Source organism: Stegodyphus dumicola, chromosome 5 (assembly GCF_044657685.1).
Source record: "Stegodyphus dumicola isolate Sdum_Otavi_A_Nest chromosome 5, ASM4465768v1".
Taxonomy (NCBI): Eukaryota; Metazoa; Arthropoda; class Arachnida; order Araneae; family Eresidae; genus Stegodyphus; species Stegodyphus dumicola.
The window spans coordinates 141,640,412-141,658,832 of NC_140772.1; the positions used below are offsets into that span (position 1 = coordinate 141,640,412).

At 30.1% G+C, this 18,421-nt stretch overlaps 2 protein-coding genes across 5 annotated transcripts in view; one reads left to right on the plus strand and one right to left on the minus strand.

The window, feature by feature from the left end:
* Window positions 1-1,197: 1,197 nt before the first annotated feature.
* LOC118181298 (PI-PLC X domain-containing protein 3) lies at window positions 1,198-13,204 on the plus strand. Its single transcript, XM_035350405.2, has 2 exons — window positions 1,198-1,344; window positions 9,013-13,204. The coding sequence occupies exons 1-2, from the start codon at window positions 1,218-1,220 to the stop codon at window positions 9,894-9,896; spliced, it is 1,011 nt and encodes a 336-aa protein (XP_035206296.1). The 5' UTR covers window positions 1,198-1,217; the 3' UTR covers window positions 9,897-13,204.
* A 6-nt stretch (window positions 13,205-13,210) lies between these two features.
* Window positions 13,211-18,421, minus strand: part of LOC118181300 (uncharacterized) — a 243,838-nt gene continuing 238,627 nt past the window's right edge. For all 4 annotated transcript variants that reach the window (XM_035350406.2, XM_085817136.1, XM_085817135.1 and 1 more), the window contains exon 23: window positions 13,211-13,347. The gene's annotated coding sequence lies outside the window, so the exon portion shown is untranslated. The remainder of the gene's footprint in view (window positions 13,348-18,421) is intronic.

Genomic DNA, 18,421 nt, shown 5'->3' on the forward strand with positions numbered 1-18,421 from the left:
AAGGAAGTCTAAGTATCACCTGTAATAAAATGAGAAGTGGTTAAAACATTAATAGAGTCAATATCAGAATCGTTCACGTAAGTAAGTGGACGTGAATTCAAAATAGCCTCGATCTGGGTAAGAAGCGTTGACAACTCTTCGTAGGTTAAAAGAATCTCTTTCAATACTCTTCGCAGATGAAATTTCGCTGAGCGAATGCCGGCTTCCCATATTCCTCCGAAGTGGGGCGAAGCAGGCGGTATAAAATGCCGTTCAATAGATGACTTAGTTAGTTCTCGGAAAACCGATTCTGTTGCATACAAGGAAGACCAAATCTGATTTAGTTCTTGTAGTTTTCGGCATGCTCCCAGAAAATTGGTACCGTTGTCACTGTAAATGTGCCGTGGTGCACCGCGACGTGAAATGAAACGTCTAAGTGCCGCGATAAACGAGTCTGCCGTCAGGTCACTGACTGCTTCTATATGCACAGCTTTAGTCGACAAGCAAACAAACAGAGCTATATAGCCTTTCGTTGTTTTAGAACCACGACCCTTATTAAATTTCATGGTAATAGGACCAGCGTAATCCACACCAGATGCGTAAAAAGGTCGTTCCAAAGTCACGCGATGTTCAGGTAAGTCACGCATCAATTGCGGATTTGAAGCAGCTTTAAATCGATGACATATTAAGCAATGGTTGACACAACTGCGTATCAGTTTCTTTCCTCCAATTATCCAGTAAGATTGTCTGATGCGATGTGATAATAAAGAAGGACCAGCATGAAGGTAAGTAGTATGAAGTTCTTTCACTAGTAATTCGCTAAATTTATGTCGAGAAGGAAGTAAGGATGTTTGATGTTAAATGCTAAAGATGAATTTCGAATTACAGTTAATACATTGTAAATCATCTTTGAAATGATGATTCTGAATCCAACGAATAATGAAATTTTCTGCTACTCGAATCTCTAGAAATGTTAGCGGCATAAGGCAGCATTTTTTAGCATCTGCACAGTTAATTTTTTTATGATACAAAATTTTAAAAAGTAATAATTAAATATTTAATTCTTTCGTTTGTTTTCTAAGTTTTATGTCCTCTTTAATTATCAAAATCAAAATGGAAGGTAAATTTCTGATAATTAGAAACATATGCTAGCGACGTTCGGATATTCATGACTCTCTGAAAATTTATGCTAGGAATGGCAACACAAAAATACGTCAATCGATCGGCTTTAAAGAGCAATGGATCCCGCGGATCTTGTGGAAGTTGATTTACAATTCGATAAAAACAAAAGATGTTTAGATCGGTGGATGGAAAAATTACCTGAAGAAGCACATTCATTACCATTACATTGTCTGGCTATACCTGGTAAGCATATATCTGCTACCCCGACTTTATATGAAAGATATTAATAGCAAATACTATTCATATGAGGAAAGGCTACCTTACATTTCTGCGCAGGCTTGCATCGCGTAAGCAAACAAACGAATATCATTTCAGTTTGTGTACAATTTTCTCGCATGTTTCTGGGAGATTTTTCATATTTTTATTGAATGAAAGTAACTAAAGTGCTAATCAATATTTGGATTAGTATTTATTATTTTCGGGGAATTACTTTCCTGGTTCGTAAACAAGTTAATGTAATCTTCAAATTGTTGTTAACGTTTACAAAATGCCTATAAATAGTTCTATCACATATATATGAAGTCGAAACATTAAGTAGACGGCTTTCTCTAATCAGCATTTAATTTATGCAAGTGGCCTTTATATTTATGAAATGCATAAACAGGTATATTTGAAAAAGTCGAAAGTAATTTTCGGTAGTATTTCAAAGACCAAAGTAGTTTACTACCGTCTACCGGTCCACCAACCGTATACCAAAGTAGTTTACTACGTAAATTTCGATAGTATTTCAAAGACACTTATGTAACAGCATTCTTTGTAAAGAATCTCATGGCATTCAGTTGGGCGAAACCATAAGAGCCACATTTTTAAAGCTTTATGGTTTCCTAACAAGAAGAAAAAAAGTAATTATAAACTGCAGAAGAAAGTGGCAATTTTCAAGATATTAAATTCATAACGCAAAAACTAAAGATTACTGGGAAATTTGTGAGCTTTCTATCTTTATTTGAATTTCTTTCTGTAGATCAATGGTCATAAACCTTATCAACTCAGAGAATCTATAAAATGTTTGGAAACTCTGCCAAATAAATGTTAAAAAAAAAAAAAAAAAAGCACTAAAAATAGATCGTGTTGTATACACTTTGTGAAAAAAGTGATTATTTCATTACCTCGCTTCCCCATGTTTCACAGTGTTATTCATGAAAACAGATCTAGTATGTATTATTTTAGGTAGCAAGGGCCATCATGATGCTTAGTGGTTAAAATTAGTACTTGAATGGTTGACCTGTAAGATATAGCTTTCAAATATCCCCAGAAGCTTATGTAGAAACTCTTTAACAAGGAATTATCAAAATTTTTTTCTAGTTACTGGGTTTAAAAATTTAACTTTCAGTTTTCTTCAGACATTAAATAACTATTTAGAATTTTGAGACTGACCTACAGAAGTTGTATGAAACCATCAAGGTATACTAATAACTGCTATATTGCAAAAATTTCACGTATGTAAGTACTATAGCAATTTTATTTCCTATGTGTATTATGTCACAGTCACAAAAGGATGATAATAAGAACAAATCTGTAGTTTCTTTTTAAAGTTGTGAGTATTTTGTAGTTTGTCTCTTTAAGGTGCTGTTGCATGAATGTAACCAGTAAACGCTTGTTTTTTTCGTTTTTTTTTATTTATTTATTTATTTATTTATTTAAATTTAGTGATCAAGCTATTAAAATTGAATTGTAAAATGTATTTAGAAAATTTATGGTAATTACTTAGTAGCTAATTTAGTGCTTAACTGGACAGAGACCAGTTCTAAAAATTTGTAATATAATCACTAGACCATAACCAATGAGTATGAAGTTATTAACTAACCTAACATGTATAGCATCAATTAATTATTTAAATATTTTTCTTATTTATCTAGTAGTTATAGAACTACACGAAAGTGTATAAACTTATTTGTATAGTTTAAATAATGGTGTTTTTGTTAAGAACATAAAATTTTCAGGAAATTTATTATTCTTTTTTAGTTGCTATTCATTTCTTTTAACAAAACAAAGATAATTTTTCTTTGTATCTTGGTTTCGTTATATTAAATTAACACTAGCTCAAAAATTTTAGCAACTCGCTGTTATTCTCTTAAAAGTATTACATATTTATAAATACGAGTTTTTTTTTTTTTTTTTTTTTTTTTTTTTTTAACATGCAAACAATTTTGAAAATGCTTATTTCAATTGCAAGCACTGAATGTTTTATTTTCGGCATTGAAACAAATAATGTATTATTTAAGAAACAAACTGCAATGAAATAAAAGAAATTGTCTGTTGTTATCATAGATTGAATCAGATGCAGTGGAGTTGATTTGTTTTAACAAAATTGTAGATATATTACTAAAGCCAGTTAATGACAGATGGAATTTTAGTAATTTATTTATTTAAGTTTAATTTGAATGGCTTCATATTGATATTCATTTTAAATGCAAATGTATGTATGCCAGCATTATGTTTTTTTTATTATTATTAAAATTATTTATTATGGAAACAGCATCTTTTATTTTTATAAATTTAATGCTGATAGCTGTGCAAAATTGAAAGATGAGTACAATAATAAAAATACACCTGACAAACGTATGTGCATGTTGATAATATCCTGGAAGGTTCAATAAGAAAGTAAAATAAATGTTAGGTATGCTATAACTTAAATAAGGTAACTAACAAATTATTCATCTGATGTATGGCAAATTTCATTATGTATTTGCAAACATTTTGAGCAGTAGTATGAAAATTTGTAATTTAGCAACTCTTAATTACCCAGCATAGAAAATATATTTATACATTTTAATCCCAATATTATATATCATAATATTTGATGCTTCATTAGATAGTTTTGTACTGCTATAGATAGTACTGCTATCACTAGAGAGTACATGGATTTTACCAATTTGCATAGCATGTATCCACTAGTAGATACATGAAATGCAAAGATGGGACATTTTTTTAAGTAAGTAATGAATGGGAAATCTCTTGGAATACTGGACTCCATGTGATTGACTTATACAATGCCATAAATCCACCTTTTTATAAGTCAAAAATGTATTTATGTGTTAAAAAAATTGCCATGTGACACATTTTTTAAATTTTATTAGTTTAAAAAATGAAAATGCTATCTAAAGTTTTGAAATAATACCTAGGATAGTATCAATATATGCATTTGTTTTAAAATTAAAAAATATACTCTTTGTATAAGTTAATTTAAGTAATAAGTATTCCACTATTAGGTTAATTAATTAATCCAAATCATGTAAGGGCTGACTGCCTAAGGGGAGAAAAGTAATGAATGGGAAATCTCTTGGAATACTGGACTCCATGTGATTGACTTATACAATGCCATAAATCCACCTTTTTAAAGTCAAAAATGTATTTATGTGTTAAAAAAAATTGCCATGTGACACATTTTTTAAATTTTATTAGTTTAAAAAATGAAAATGCTATCTAAAGTTTTGAAATAATACCTAGGATAGTATCAATATATGCATTTGTTTTAAAATTAGAAAATATACTCTTTGTATAAGTTAATTTAAGTAATAAGTATTCCACTGTTAGGTTAATTAATTAATCCAAATCATGTAAGGGCTGACTGCCTAAGGGGAGAAATGCCTTCAAAGAGCATTTTAAAGAAATAGCTTGTATTTATATTACACATGGAAAAAACCATGCATTTATCAAGATTTGACCCTGGTTAAGCAGCCATTTTTAGCAGCCAATGGTCAACCTCAATTCTCTTACATCAGGAAAAATTAAATTTACAGGTTACAGATTTTATAACATTTTTATCATAAAAAGGAGGGCTTCCTTCTCATTCATAAACAGAATTGTAGGTATGTTGAATAAAAGCTTGAACACCAGCCTGATGATCACTAATTATGCATGTAGTTTTGTGATATTAATTTCTCAGGTTTGTCTAATATTTTTTCAAAACTTGTTTGGATACATTCATCTATAGATTTTGAATCATACCCAAGTGGATTTGTGAATTCTCAGAGTCTTTCAACTGGTTGTTTATTAAAACATATCAAAAACGGTTAACATGTTAGAAGTGGACGATAGATCAGTAGTTTCATTTGCTATTACTGAAACAAAGCTAGCTTTTGAGATCTCATTTTATGTGGCTCAGACAGACAGTGAGCATGCAGTCTAATAAATTATTCTGAATTTCTTTTGTTTCCCTAGCAAATTAAATTCTAAGATGAAGTTTAAATGTGATTGTGAGCAACACTATAACTCACCCAACTTGAATCATCATTTTGTTTTGAAAAAAAAAAAAAAAGATATGGGGGAGGGGGGAAGGCCTTTTAGTTCTTTAGCATTCACAAATCCATAAACATTTCTCATATAAATCAGGTTTGAATTGTCTTTTGAAATCTTTAGTCTTACATTTCATTATCTGGGTAAGGTTTAGCAAAGATGTTAACGTGAGTAATTTCATTTCAAATTTTCTTTGCAAAGACAGTGTTGAAAAATGTAATTACTTTGATTCCGAAATGCTGATTTTACTGCTTTAGTTCTGGAGCACTGATTTTACCAAGTGCCATCTCAACTGTTTACAGTAGTTCACAAAAAATATGCATCGAAAAATGATAACAATTAAAAAAATATGAAGAAAACAGAAAAACCAATTAACTAACTGAATATAGAAAACTAAAGGAGAATTCAGACGAGATAACTGCAAACAGTGCAAGCTCCTGCACACTGAAGATGTGCAAATGAAATGGTATCAGCGATGCTTTTCAACTCCCCGTCCTGTTGGCTTCAGTCCCAATAAACTGGTAACTCATGGGCATTTCTGAAATCCCACTTGCGATCGAGAAAAAGCAAGTACTCTATGCATATAATAACCTACTATGCAGTACATTACCTATGTGTTAGCACATTTAGAAAGAGTATGGGGTGAGGAACTCATCCTGGAAATTGACAAAAATCTAGAAATGCAGTTAACATTTTAAAAATTTTATTTGTGTTTCTTGGGGGTTCGTCTGCTCATATGCACAAATAAAGGAGCTGCATACTATGGTACAGTATACGTACGTTCCCATCATGGGAACTTCTCTGAACATGAACCTTGTAAGAATTCAACTAACCCAAGTAGGTTTTTTGGTACTTATGTATTATTCTGTTGATCATGAAAGTTGGTGGAGATCCTACCTATCATTCCTACAGAATTCTGAGCTGCACTTGTACCTGCTACTCTGACATTAAAACATTCATCATTCTCTCTGCACAATCCACCAAAAAGCCACTGCTACAGACAGAGTCGTAGCTAGGGTTTTCAGCGCCCAGGGACAACTGAAGATTTCGCACCCCCTACTGCTTGCCAAGCATGGAAAACATTTAATTCTTAAAATGTCGTAACATCAGTTTGGCGCTCCTTGGATTCTGCGTCCGAGGACAGATGCCCCCCTCTAGCTACACCCCTGGCTACAGAAGTATCCAACTTCGTTTTTGCACGTCGTAAAAAAAGCTTTTGTTGATTTCTGTGACTTTGTTAGGTCTTCCAATTTTACCAAAAGCTCTGGCTTCTGTAAATGTACCAGAACAGTCACAAATGTAAACTCATTTTTTTCCAAAATGCAAGGAAAGAAATACAGGAGTAATAGTTAATTTATATCCTTCTTCATTAAAACAAAATGTTGCTTATCAAGAATTAATCAGAGTTACATCAAACGAAAGCACAGATGTTATGAGTGTTTTGTGGTATCACACTTATGCATAATTGGCACTAAATCTGCTGTTAGGTGGCAGTTTCATGGTTGATAGGATAATATGTTAAGTACCAGATTTTCTCCCTTGCTTGTGATTCCCTGATTAGAATTGAAAATGTTGGGATAGCTCAAAGAGTTTCACTATAGGTTGTTATTTCTCCACTGATAATTTTTATCTTATATAGTTAGTTTTGCTTCTAAAATCTTAATAAAGTTAAATGCAATGTTTATAACCCAGATTTTATTTTAACTGAACCATATAATGTGCTAGACTTAAAGCTCTAAGATTAGTCCTAGAAATTAAACTTCTCTTTTTGTGAGTGTTAAAAAATTCTGTTATTTCCGGACATGATTTTTCAGTCTAACTGAAAAATTTATTATTATAAAGAAACATACATTGTGGATTAATACTGAAAATGTGGCAATATATAAAAAAAAAAAAAAAAAAAAAAAAAAAAAAAAAAAATTGAATACACTATGTTTTTTTCTCTTAAAAGGTTACATTAATAATGATGAACTTAATTAAAACTATCTGATTAAATAATAAAATTTCTTTAGTGCTGCATTCCAATTTTAAAAACCAACATATTTTTAGTTTATAGGTATCCAGAGATAAGAATACAATATGCAGTTGCATGTTATTCTGAATCATGTGAAAACAATAATCTAGGAAGAGATTACTAACTAGTTTAATTTTATTTAAAATCTAATAAATCTTAATTCCTTTTTGCAGATATATAAGAGTTCTTTTTGCAAACATTAAAACAAATGTATCATATTTTTAAAAAAGTTACTAATTATATAAATTGCCATAATTGTATGTAAGCAGATACATTATTCTTAAAACCCTACCCTTGTATAATATAACTTGATTAATCATTTTGTGAATATTTTTTTTGTACTTAAAATTATGATTTGAAGGTGAAGGTTCCGTATTAATGACAGGTGTATTTAAGATGCATGATTTATTAATGAAATACTTCTAAAAAATTGCTTTCATAAACATTAATAAAATTTATGTTCATTTTTAAAACTACAGTACAAAGTCTGTAATCCAGACTCGTCGGGACTTCGGCAATTCCGGATTATAGATCATCAATTTAAATCTGATAAGATTGCGCCACACAATGAACTGGAAGTTGATCTGTCAGCACTATCCTTATCTTCAGAGCAGATGTTTTTATTTTATTTGGCTTATAATTCCTTACTAAATGTAGTATCTCATCTCGATGTACTCCGTCTTTGATATGATTTAAATCAAATTCCTCGTCATCACAGAGGTTATGGAAAACAAAAAAATTTCGATTGACAAATTAGTCGGTATTCTCGACACAGCAATTATAGGACTTGAACAGCAGAACTTTGTAACTGAACAAGAAATTATGTCTGTTTATAGAATTAAAGAGAAAGTATTATCACATAAAAAATGAAGCAACTTAAACAACTTACATTGAAATAAATGTTTAATAAAATAAACAAATAAATATTAAGCTTTTTTTTTTTTTTTTTTGTAAATTTTGATACCCTTTAGATCATAATTGTTCTTTATTTCATAAATTACGGTTTCATATTTTTAATATTATAATTTCTGCATGCAATCTTACCAGATTTAAACTGATGATCTATAATCCGGAATCGTTGAAGTCCCGACGAGTCCGGATTAACGACTTTTGACTGTATTATTGTTGTCAAATGTCTACGTTATGAAAAAAAAAATGATAGGCAAATGTGTAATAACAGTTTTATGTAATAATACATACCTTATAAACTTGTTCAAACAATTTTAAAAGTTTGAATACATCAAAATAACAACAAACACAAAATCAAAAATTTCTCAAATAAATGATGTCCATACTCTACACATCAATGCATAATAATGACTATTTAGTGACTCACAATAATGACCGTTCAGTGTGGTGGCACCACTAGTGGTGCCAATACACTGAAATTTTCAAAATTATATATGCAAACAGTATGTATTCAATTGGTTACACTATGCAGTAAGTTAAAATTTCTGTTTTGATTTGATTTGCATGACTAATTATGAGTAAGCTGCCAAATGGCAATGATATGCATTTAAGAGCTAAATATGATTTAATTTCCCTTATACAGGCTTGTATAACCCTCAAGGTAACATCTTATTATTTTTTTCCTACTTTAGGTTCACATGATTCTCTCAGTTCATCTTTAACTCCACATTCTGATATTTCCCCTGATGATCCTGGGCTGTACAATTCCTTTTTTATTCGAGCAACAAGCTGTTTGTCTAAACGCATTATCTACAACTGGTGTTGTACTCAAACACTGGATTGCAAACAACAGTTAGAAGCTGGAATTCGATATTTTGATCTGAGAGTTGCGAAACGAGCTGATGATGGAGAACTTTACATTGTACATGGGCTATATGGAACAGAAACCAAAAATATCCTTGAAGCAATGTACGAGTTTCTTACTACTCATTCAAAAGAAGTTATTTTACTGGATTTTCAGCATTTATACGAGATGAACCATTTTGATCACCACAAGTTACTGCACCAACTTACAGAAACGTTTGGAGCAATGCTGTGCCCCTATGTTGCAGATCTGACGGAATTCACGCTATCCTGGCTTTGGGAACGAGGTTTCCAAGTTGTTGTTTTCTATAGGGATACAGTTGCACAGTACCATCCATTCTTGTGGCCTGGAGAATCAATTCCAAATCCTTGGCCAAACACGAGGAGCATCAAGAATTTACTTGCTTTCTTGACAATAGACAGGAGAAGAGAAGCTGGAAAATTCTTTGTTTCACAGGCCATTCTTACACCCAATCTTTTCTTGATCTTGAGAAATCTTCTTGGGAATTTGAGAAGTGTACTAGTTTCTGATTGCAATAAACAGTTACTGAAATGGCTGGAGGATAAACATCCTGGACCACATGGATTAAATATTGTAATATGCGATTTCATCGATTATGATGATTGTGCCATTCCACAAAGCATTGTCAATTTGAATTACAAATCACCTGTTTTGTCAAGTCATATGAGAAGGGGCTATGAAGTTGTATAACTTTGTCATTTATAATTTCATATGTGTGCTTGCATTTTTTTAGCCATTGCCGTACATCTTTAGTATTTAATAACTCTACATGAGTGTTGCTAGGTCTTGTTGTGCAGTTATGTGATAGAAAGCATTTGGTGTTTTGTTTGGGGGACCATATTTGTGATATAAATTATTTATATGTGTTATGTTTTTGTTTCAAGTTAAGTATTCTATTATACAATATTTTTGTCAAATATTTTAAGAAATTATATCTCTTAAACTAGCAAAAATCTCATGATCATAATCAGGAGTAAAATTTTTTTAATTTAGCTCGAAAAGCGATTAAAGGAATTCTATATAGAAATGGACATTTTTAATAAACAGTGGAACACTGTAATATCCTACCTGTAATTTATATTTAAAATTTTTTTAATCATAGCTGTTTGAAGAAGTTCATATAAATCGTAAGAAATGACCTCGTTTCACCCTCTACTTTCTGAAAAGTTAACATTTAACACAGAGCAAAAGGGAAATGGACTTAAATAAGCTTGATGTATTGTTAAATTCTACCTATATAGGTTTTCTGCTCTGTACTAATTCCAGATTTTCCAGTGAGTACTAAAAAGGCATTGACTGGTTTGAGAAACAAATGAAGCTAATTGTATACACTTAAAAAGAAAAAAGTTAACTGTTAAATCATACAAATGATTCAGAAAAAAATATGAAGTTTTTTATCATCAAAGGCAAACTTTCTGAAAAAAACTGGGAACATTTCAGAATTCTGGAAGATTGCAAAACTATACTACATTGCTAGATGTAATTTATTATCAACACCTTTTTGAATATCTGTTTACACTGGTTTAGCAGTAAATTTTTTTAAACTATATACACTTTTAAATGAGCAAAATATTTTCCATCTTTTATGCCTTGTTCAAAAAGTATGTACAGTAAGACCCCGCTTAACGCGGGGGATACGTTCCATCAAAGTAGAGCGTAATGCAAAACAGGCTATCTTTACATGTAAATATTGGGGTTAGGGGAAGATGGCTAGGAGGTATTAAATTTAAAAAGTATGTTTTTTTAATAAAAATAAAACCAAACATTTATTTCTTAAAGCCCAAATTAATACCACATTATTATTTCTTGCAAAAATAAAAACAAAATATAAATAACAAAACGAATATTCTTAAAAAAATAAATAAAATTCTAAGTCAGTCATATTTAGTTAGCCTTCCGCGTTTTCAGTGTTCTGCCTTTTTGTGACAAAAGCATCTAATGTTGTTTGCCTTTTTCTTTTGCGTTGTTCTCTTAAAAGTTCTTCATAAACGGATAGAGCATCTCTAACACCACGCCTTACTTTTGAGCTCCTGTCAAAATTCGGATCATTTTCAATGAATTGATCCATTATTTCAGTTATGGCAAACTCCTTTTTACAAACGCCATCGAAAGTTCTTTTTGCTCTTCTTCTGAATCACTGCTGTCAACATTTTTGTTTTTTCTTGTTCAGTTAATTCCTTGAGCTCATCATTAGAAAGACTAGCCGCTGCTTCTTGAATTATTTCTTCGACATCTTCCACATTTACCCCTTCAAAATATGTCTGTACAATACCGCACCAAACAAGAAATACAAGTACACTCTTTCGGATATGTATTTGAAACCTATCGCAGCATAATATTTCGGGGAATCCCCGTATGCTGCGAGCGATTTCTTGGAATCCCCGGGTTGAAATAAAAGAGCGCTAAACCGAAACAGCGTTAAGCGGGGTCTTACTGTATATAGTATATTCTTTCATGTGAACTGTTATAATAATAACTATGTTAGTTACTGCAAGTAATAAATGGGCACATAAAATAAACATACATGCAAATTAAGATTCTGTTATGTGCCTGTTATTTATTATTTTGTATTTTTATTCTAAGAAGAATGAAGTAGAGGCTTAGAAGGACTTTAAAATTTGGGAAAATCATAAAATAGCACAGAATTATAAAATATTTTTGGGCTATATGTATAGGCATCTGCTCCCCCTTTTTTAGAATTGTGAATTTTTAGATCAACAGTTTATATCTATACCCTAGGAATATTTAAAATTCAGAACTGGAAAGACTTGCACTAAGTTTTGCTTATATCAAAAACAAATTATTTATTAGCCTAACAGGTTAAGTTATTGGAATGTGGCAAAACACACAGGACTATCTGCCTCCATAGGGGGCTTAGTGAAAGAAAGTGGCTCATATTCATGTTACACATAGAAAAAACCATGAAAACCAACTATGCTATGAGCCCGTTTGCCTGCATTCAAACTTCCAATATTCTTAACTACTTGAACACTGGTGGGACCGTTAATATGACAGTACTAATTATGAAATAGTTCTACTCTCATTATAGAACAAGAATTTAACTGAACTTTTTGAAATGAGCATTACCTTATAAGTTACAACAGTGTTTCACTGATAAATTTTTACAGTTTACTGTGGCTTTAAATAAAATTTACGAGCTGAAGCTTCTTAGCCCATAATGTAAAATGCAAATACTTAATACTTCAATGCTTTATTTTATTGAAACATTTATAACAGGAGCATTGTATTTACAGATACTTGAAGCATACATTAAAATGTTATTTAAAAAAATTATCTAGCTGTTAAAATATAATTTATTGTGCAATTTCAAAGTATGCATTTTAATTATTGTAATCTTAAAGAATAAGCAAACAATCTGCAGTTTGTAATGAATATACATAGATAAAATAGCAATTTAATTAATTGCATTATGAAATTCTTTAAAGCATGACTGTGATTGTAAATACTATGAAATTTAAAAGCTTATTATTTGTTTGGCTATTAATTACAAAAATATATTTGTGTGATAACGGTATAATTAAGATGAAATTATTTCTCTGTGATAATATATATGTAATTAAACTATTTTTAAATTAAGAAAGTAAAGCAGTTCTTAAAATTCTTTTTTTATTTATATATGGTATATATATTTATTTAATCATCAACTAATATATGTCTTGCTAAAATGCAGTATATGAAACTTAGAAATTCTTGTGCTTAACAAAATGTGTGTACAAAATCTGTTGAGATGTAGTAACTTTAAAATGTATACAATTATAATTATTGTGTTTTTATTTCTTGCTTTAATGCATTTGATAGATGTCAGCTTCTGTTTTAATGTTTGTTAGCATTTTCCATGGATTGGAAATAAATGTACAAGTTATATGAATGTTAAATCAGTATTTCAGGTTTTTATTTATCAACATATAGTTATCTTCAATAGTAGTCTTGATGTAGTGTGCAGTAAATCTTGAATAAATGCATAAAGTATTTGTTCAGATTTTCTTAAGAATTTATTTTCTGATATCCATAAATATACATATAGATCAGTATACATCTATATATACAACATAAAATAAATACATAAATATATACATTTTCTTTTTGGAATCCAAATGAAAAATAGCCTTGTAAGATTAATCTGTAATAAAATAAAAAATATACTTTAGTCTTATAAGAAATCATGTAAGCACATGACTTAAATCATGTAAGAAAATTATATACAGAATAAATTAATGTTTATGTAATATTAAGTTTTCACTTTTAATTAAATATACAAAATTTTATAGTTTCAATATGAAATTTCATTTTATTGAGGCAATACGCTAGCAATCAATTAGGAATTTTTAAATAAAGAACTATGTTATAATCATGACAGGAAAATTATGAAAACTTTATTCTTCCCCTCAAAAAGTTTGTTTTTAAATTTAATAGTTATTGCTAAGAAATCTATATCTGTTGCTTAGTAAAATGCCCAAAACTGGAATGTTTTTATTACAATTATATGATATATTGCATTCACCCCATGTATAAGATATACTTTTTTCTTTCAAAATTTTGTACCTAAAAACTGGTTATATCTTATACAACAATGCCACCAGAACCAATGAAAATGGCAACAGTGAATGAAACCAAAGATAAAGGATTGTCAACAAAGCATATGGTGCATGCTAACTCTTAATGCAAAGGCCTTTACTCATGTTTCTTTAAAAAACCAAAATGTCTGAAGATTAAAAAAAATGTCTCCCCCCACCTCCAAACAAAAAACTGGTATGAAGGTTTCAAAATGATATTGTTTCTAGTTCTTAACAAAGGAGCTTGCTCTCTAAATATATAGTGAGTCTAAGTCACCTTTAACCTTAAAATAAGTAACTACAAAAGAATCCTTTTAGGACCAGACTGTCCACAATAAAAAATGAATTGATACAGTACATTTAGAGAAAACGTAGGTTGTTGTGTACTTTAGGGTTTAATCAGATGAGTGCCAGCTACTGGATGGAAGTTCTGACAGTGATGAAGAGTTGTATACTGAGTAAATGTTGATTTCTACAATTTCATGTAATATTTTTCTCCTATTGAATTGTAACCTGGCAGACTAATAAAAACCAGTCAGTCAACCAAATAATTCTTTATTCTTTTAATTTTCAGGTTCCAAAATTAAGGTGAGTCTTTATACAAGGGGAAATATGGTACTCAGTTTTAATTTATTAAATTTATGACATTTTGTATTTTACTAAATCTGTCTTAGATTAATGCTTCATTATTTTTTGTACTAAATCTGCTGATAACATAGCAATATTTATGATTTCTTTTTTAAAACTATAGTACTTAAAATGATCAAAATACATCCGAAAATGCAAAAGCAACTAGGTGCAGAAATAAATATCTGCACCTAGTTGTATTTAAAACAGTCTGCTTGAGTATCATGCTGCATTTTTTTAAAATAATCCAAAAACTTACCCTTTATATACAACAAATCCTTCTAGCAAACATGAATTTGATATCTTATAATACCAGTGTTTTTTAATCTTTTTTCATTCATGATCCTTTTCTATCAAATTTTTTGTGATCCCAGATATCAAATCAAGATATAAAAAATTAATATTTCCTCATAAATAATTTATTTCTTTAATAAATAGTATGCATAAAAAACAAGCTTCAAGATCTGTTTCATATATACAAAAACTAATGAAATGCATGAGCTTGTTTTCTACTATTTAAATTAAATCTCGGTGCAATATTTGACATTGCTGGGCATAAAGCATCTTAAACATTTTTCAGTATTAAGTTGATATTTGTTTAAAGCTGAAAAATTTATTTCTCATAAATATGTGGTGCAAAATGCCAGAAGAAAATTTAATGTCATTTCAGATAACATGAGAAATTCAGATCTAGCTGTAATCCAGAATTTAGTCAAGGATTTTTATGAAAACTCGAGTTTTAAGTTAGAATCGCACAAGAGTTTAAAAATTCCTCTTGGAGTTTGTGTAGAGGGTGATTAATCTCATTAATGCTAGTAAAAAATGGCTTATGAATTCAAACTTTAAATAAACAACTTTTTGAAATCAAAATTTGACATAAAGTATGTGTAAAACAGTGTTTCTGGTGTTTTTTAGTGATCTGTAATGATTTTTGGAGTTAGCTTCAGAACTATTTTTTTTCAATTTTAAAATTGTCATAAGGTGAAAGCATCAAATAAATTATTTTCCACCCTATTCTTCCATTCACTTATATCATTTGAAGTAAATAAGAAAGCAGTTTGAGCATTCTTGGTATCTGACAAAAACTTTGATAGTCATAAGTTTTTTTTTTTTTTTTTTTTTTGGAAAAGAGCAGCAAGATTTTTTTTTGATCGAAAATTTAATAATTTCGCCTTTTAATAACAATCTTTTTTAATCTTCATTTTCTTGGCTTCCATTTTACTTTTGTGTATAGTAATAAATTTTTGTATTTGGAGTCCTTGTCTTTACACTGATTTGGCATTAAATGGCTGTTTAGAGTACAACTCAATAGTTTATTTATTTAACAAAATCCTGAAGCACATCCTTTAATTTGATAACTCCCCCCAGCATGGGCCTCTTGATGGATTAGGCAGTGTGTTAATGATGATTAGGCAGGAGTTGCGATTTCAAGTGATTGATGCACAAATGATTTAAAAAACTGATGTTTTCTTCCATCATTGCTTTCATGCTATCCTGTGCATACTCCAACATGATTTTTACATTCTAAACCTTCACTTTTAAACAATTCATCAACTTTACTATCTATGCCCTATCCTCTTGTACATTCTTCCAGATGATGACAATAATTCATCAATGCTTTTTTTTTATATAAATGTGTCTAACATATAGTAACAACAGAGTTATTTATGAATCATTTGTTTCATCCGACTGAAATGTAAATTGTGGGCTTTCTTTTTAAGCCTAGTATTTAAATTAGCGATTAATCATTAAAATTAATTATATAAATTAAAATTAATTATATAAATTTAATTAAAATTAATTATATAATTAATTTATATAATTGATTATATAAATTATATAAATTTTAAAATTAATTATATAAATTATTAAAATTATTAACCATTAAAATTAATGAGTGTACAAAAAGTCCACCGTTTCATAAAAAAATTTGAGGATTTAGTGTGAAAGAATGAAATGGTATCTTATGTTTTATTCAAAGTATTGCCCATTGCTAGCTACTACTTTTTCTCATTTTTCTGGCAGCATGCAGATACAACATCAGAAGAACTCTTCATCTTTCGAGGCTATCCAAGAATCAACCCAATTTTTGGTATCTTCGTATGATGTGAAGTACTGCTCAGACAGACCATGCATCATTGATCAAAACAAGTAGTAATCAAAGGGAGCAATATCTGGTGAATACAGCAGGACAACTTCCCATTTGATTGCTTCCAAGTATGTTTTGACCAGCACCACAACATGTTTGGACGAGCATTATCATGGAGAAGAATAATTTTGTCATGTCTGGAGTAGTAGCTTTTTTTTTTTTTTTTTTTTTTTTTTAAATCCGATAATGGTTTCTTTCGGTTTGAGCTACTGTTAATACACATGACATCAAGCTGATTCCCTGATATACACAACATGACTTTCTTCAATGAATATTAGGCTTGGCTGTCAATGTCATCACCAGTGACTACAGGATGCAAAAAACCCTTTTTGCTTATGCCTGGCAAGCAGCATTTCACATTTAGAATAAAATTGGCACTCACCGTTTCCCGGCTTCAGTTCATATGGAACCCAATTTCTCGATTTTGATTTTAAATGGTGTCAATTGTTGAGTCACTCCTAATGTAAGTGCAAATCCTACTTGTGTTTTACATGAATCCAGCACTGCTTTCAATTCTGCATCTTTGTAAAATTTTGGCCTCCAATATGTTCTTTTTCTTTGATGTCCAATTTGTTATTGTTTAAGTTTTGAAACCACTCACAACAGCTTCTCTTACTCAAGGCAGCCTCATGATATGCTTCTAAAAGCAATCAATGTGCCTCAGCTGCAAAATTGTTCAGATGAAAGAAGTAAATCAAAAGTTCCTTCAAAAGTTCCTTATATTTGGCTTAAAACTTGACATTTTCACATGAAAAAATTTCTAACGTTGATTCAAAATTTCTAATATATTATGTTAGCAGATGTCCAACCTTACGATATGACATTTTACATCAAACAATTTTAACCATAACTTACTGATGGTGCCATTTTTTGTACACCAGAGAATTTTCTGAATTTTGTTGGCAGATGTATATCTGCGAATTGCTTCTAGCTTACACATTTTAATCACAGTTAACACATGATTTTTCTCTGATGGTGTATGGCTTTTTAGCTTAAACAATCATAGGAAACTTCGTATGACGCAAGTAAATTTTTTTCACCAACAGTCATAAATTTCTCAACATATTGTTTTCTTTATTTGGAGCTTACAAACAGGTGTTCTAAATACTCTTTTGGTCTACTGATGTATGAAGCTTGGATTCAAAATGCCTTTTTAATTTTGATGGTTTTGTAATAATAACTGTTTAACTTTATTGCGAATTAAACAAAGAGGTTTTTTATTACCATCACAGTTGTTGAAAGTAAAACAAAACTGGAGAAATGTCTCATCATATTTTCTTTTTTGCATCTTAGATGGCTCTTTCTGATCACTAGATCTTCTGTGGACACACTTTGCAGCCATGCCATCTGTGTCATTCATTACCTTTGTCACTGAAGTTCAATCATTAATCCATGAATAAAAAATATTTTTAAATATAAATAAAATAACATCTATCATAAGAATTATTCAAAGAAATACCAACCTCAGATAAGTAAAACAGAAAATATAATACTGTATTTTTCTTGCGATACATGCTTACTTACACCTCTTAACGAGTGTGAACACTATTCTTGCAAGATAATGTGACATATAATTTGCTTTTAAATTTCCAAGAAGTAGGACAATGATATTCTGAGACACGAATTCTCAAAATAACACTGTGATTTTTGTTTGTTAGCTCTTACAGTTATAAAGCCCTTCCCTCCCCCTCCAAAAAAAAGTGTGAAGCAAATGGAAACAAACATATAATTTTGTCTCGCATTCCATTTTATCCAACATGCCATAAAATATCATTGTACAAGAATTATTAATAATAAACACCACAGAAAAGAAGACATTTAAGAAGTATAGAATATTTAAGTCCATATCAAGCTCTCATCAGTCC

Coding starts and splice junctions, on each gene's coding strand:
- LOC118181298 (XM_035350405.2), top strand. CDS start 1,218: ATGGATCCCGCGGATCTTGTGGAAGTTGATTTACAATTCGATAAAAAC. Junction 1,345..9,012: donor ACATTGTCTGGCTATACCTG/GTAAGCATATAT, acceptor TTCCTACTTTAG/GTTCACATGATTCTCTCAGT.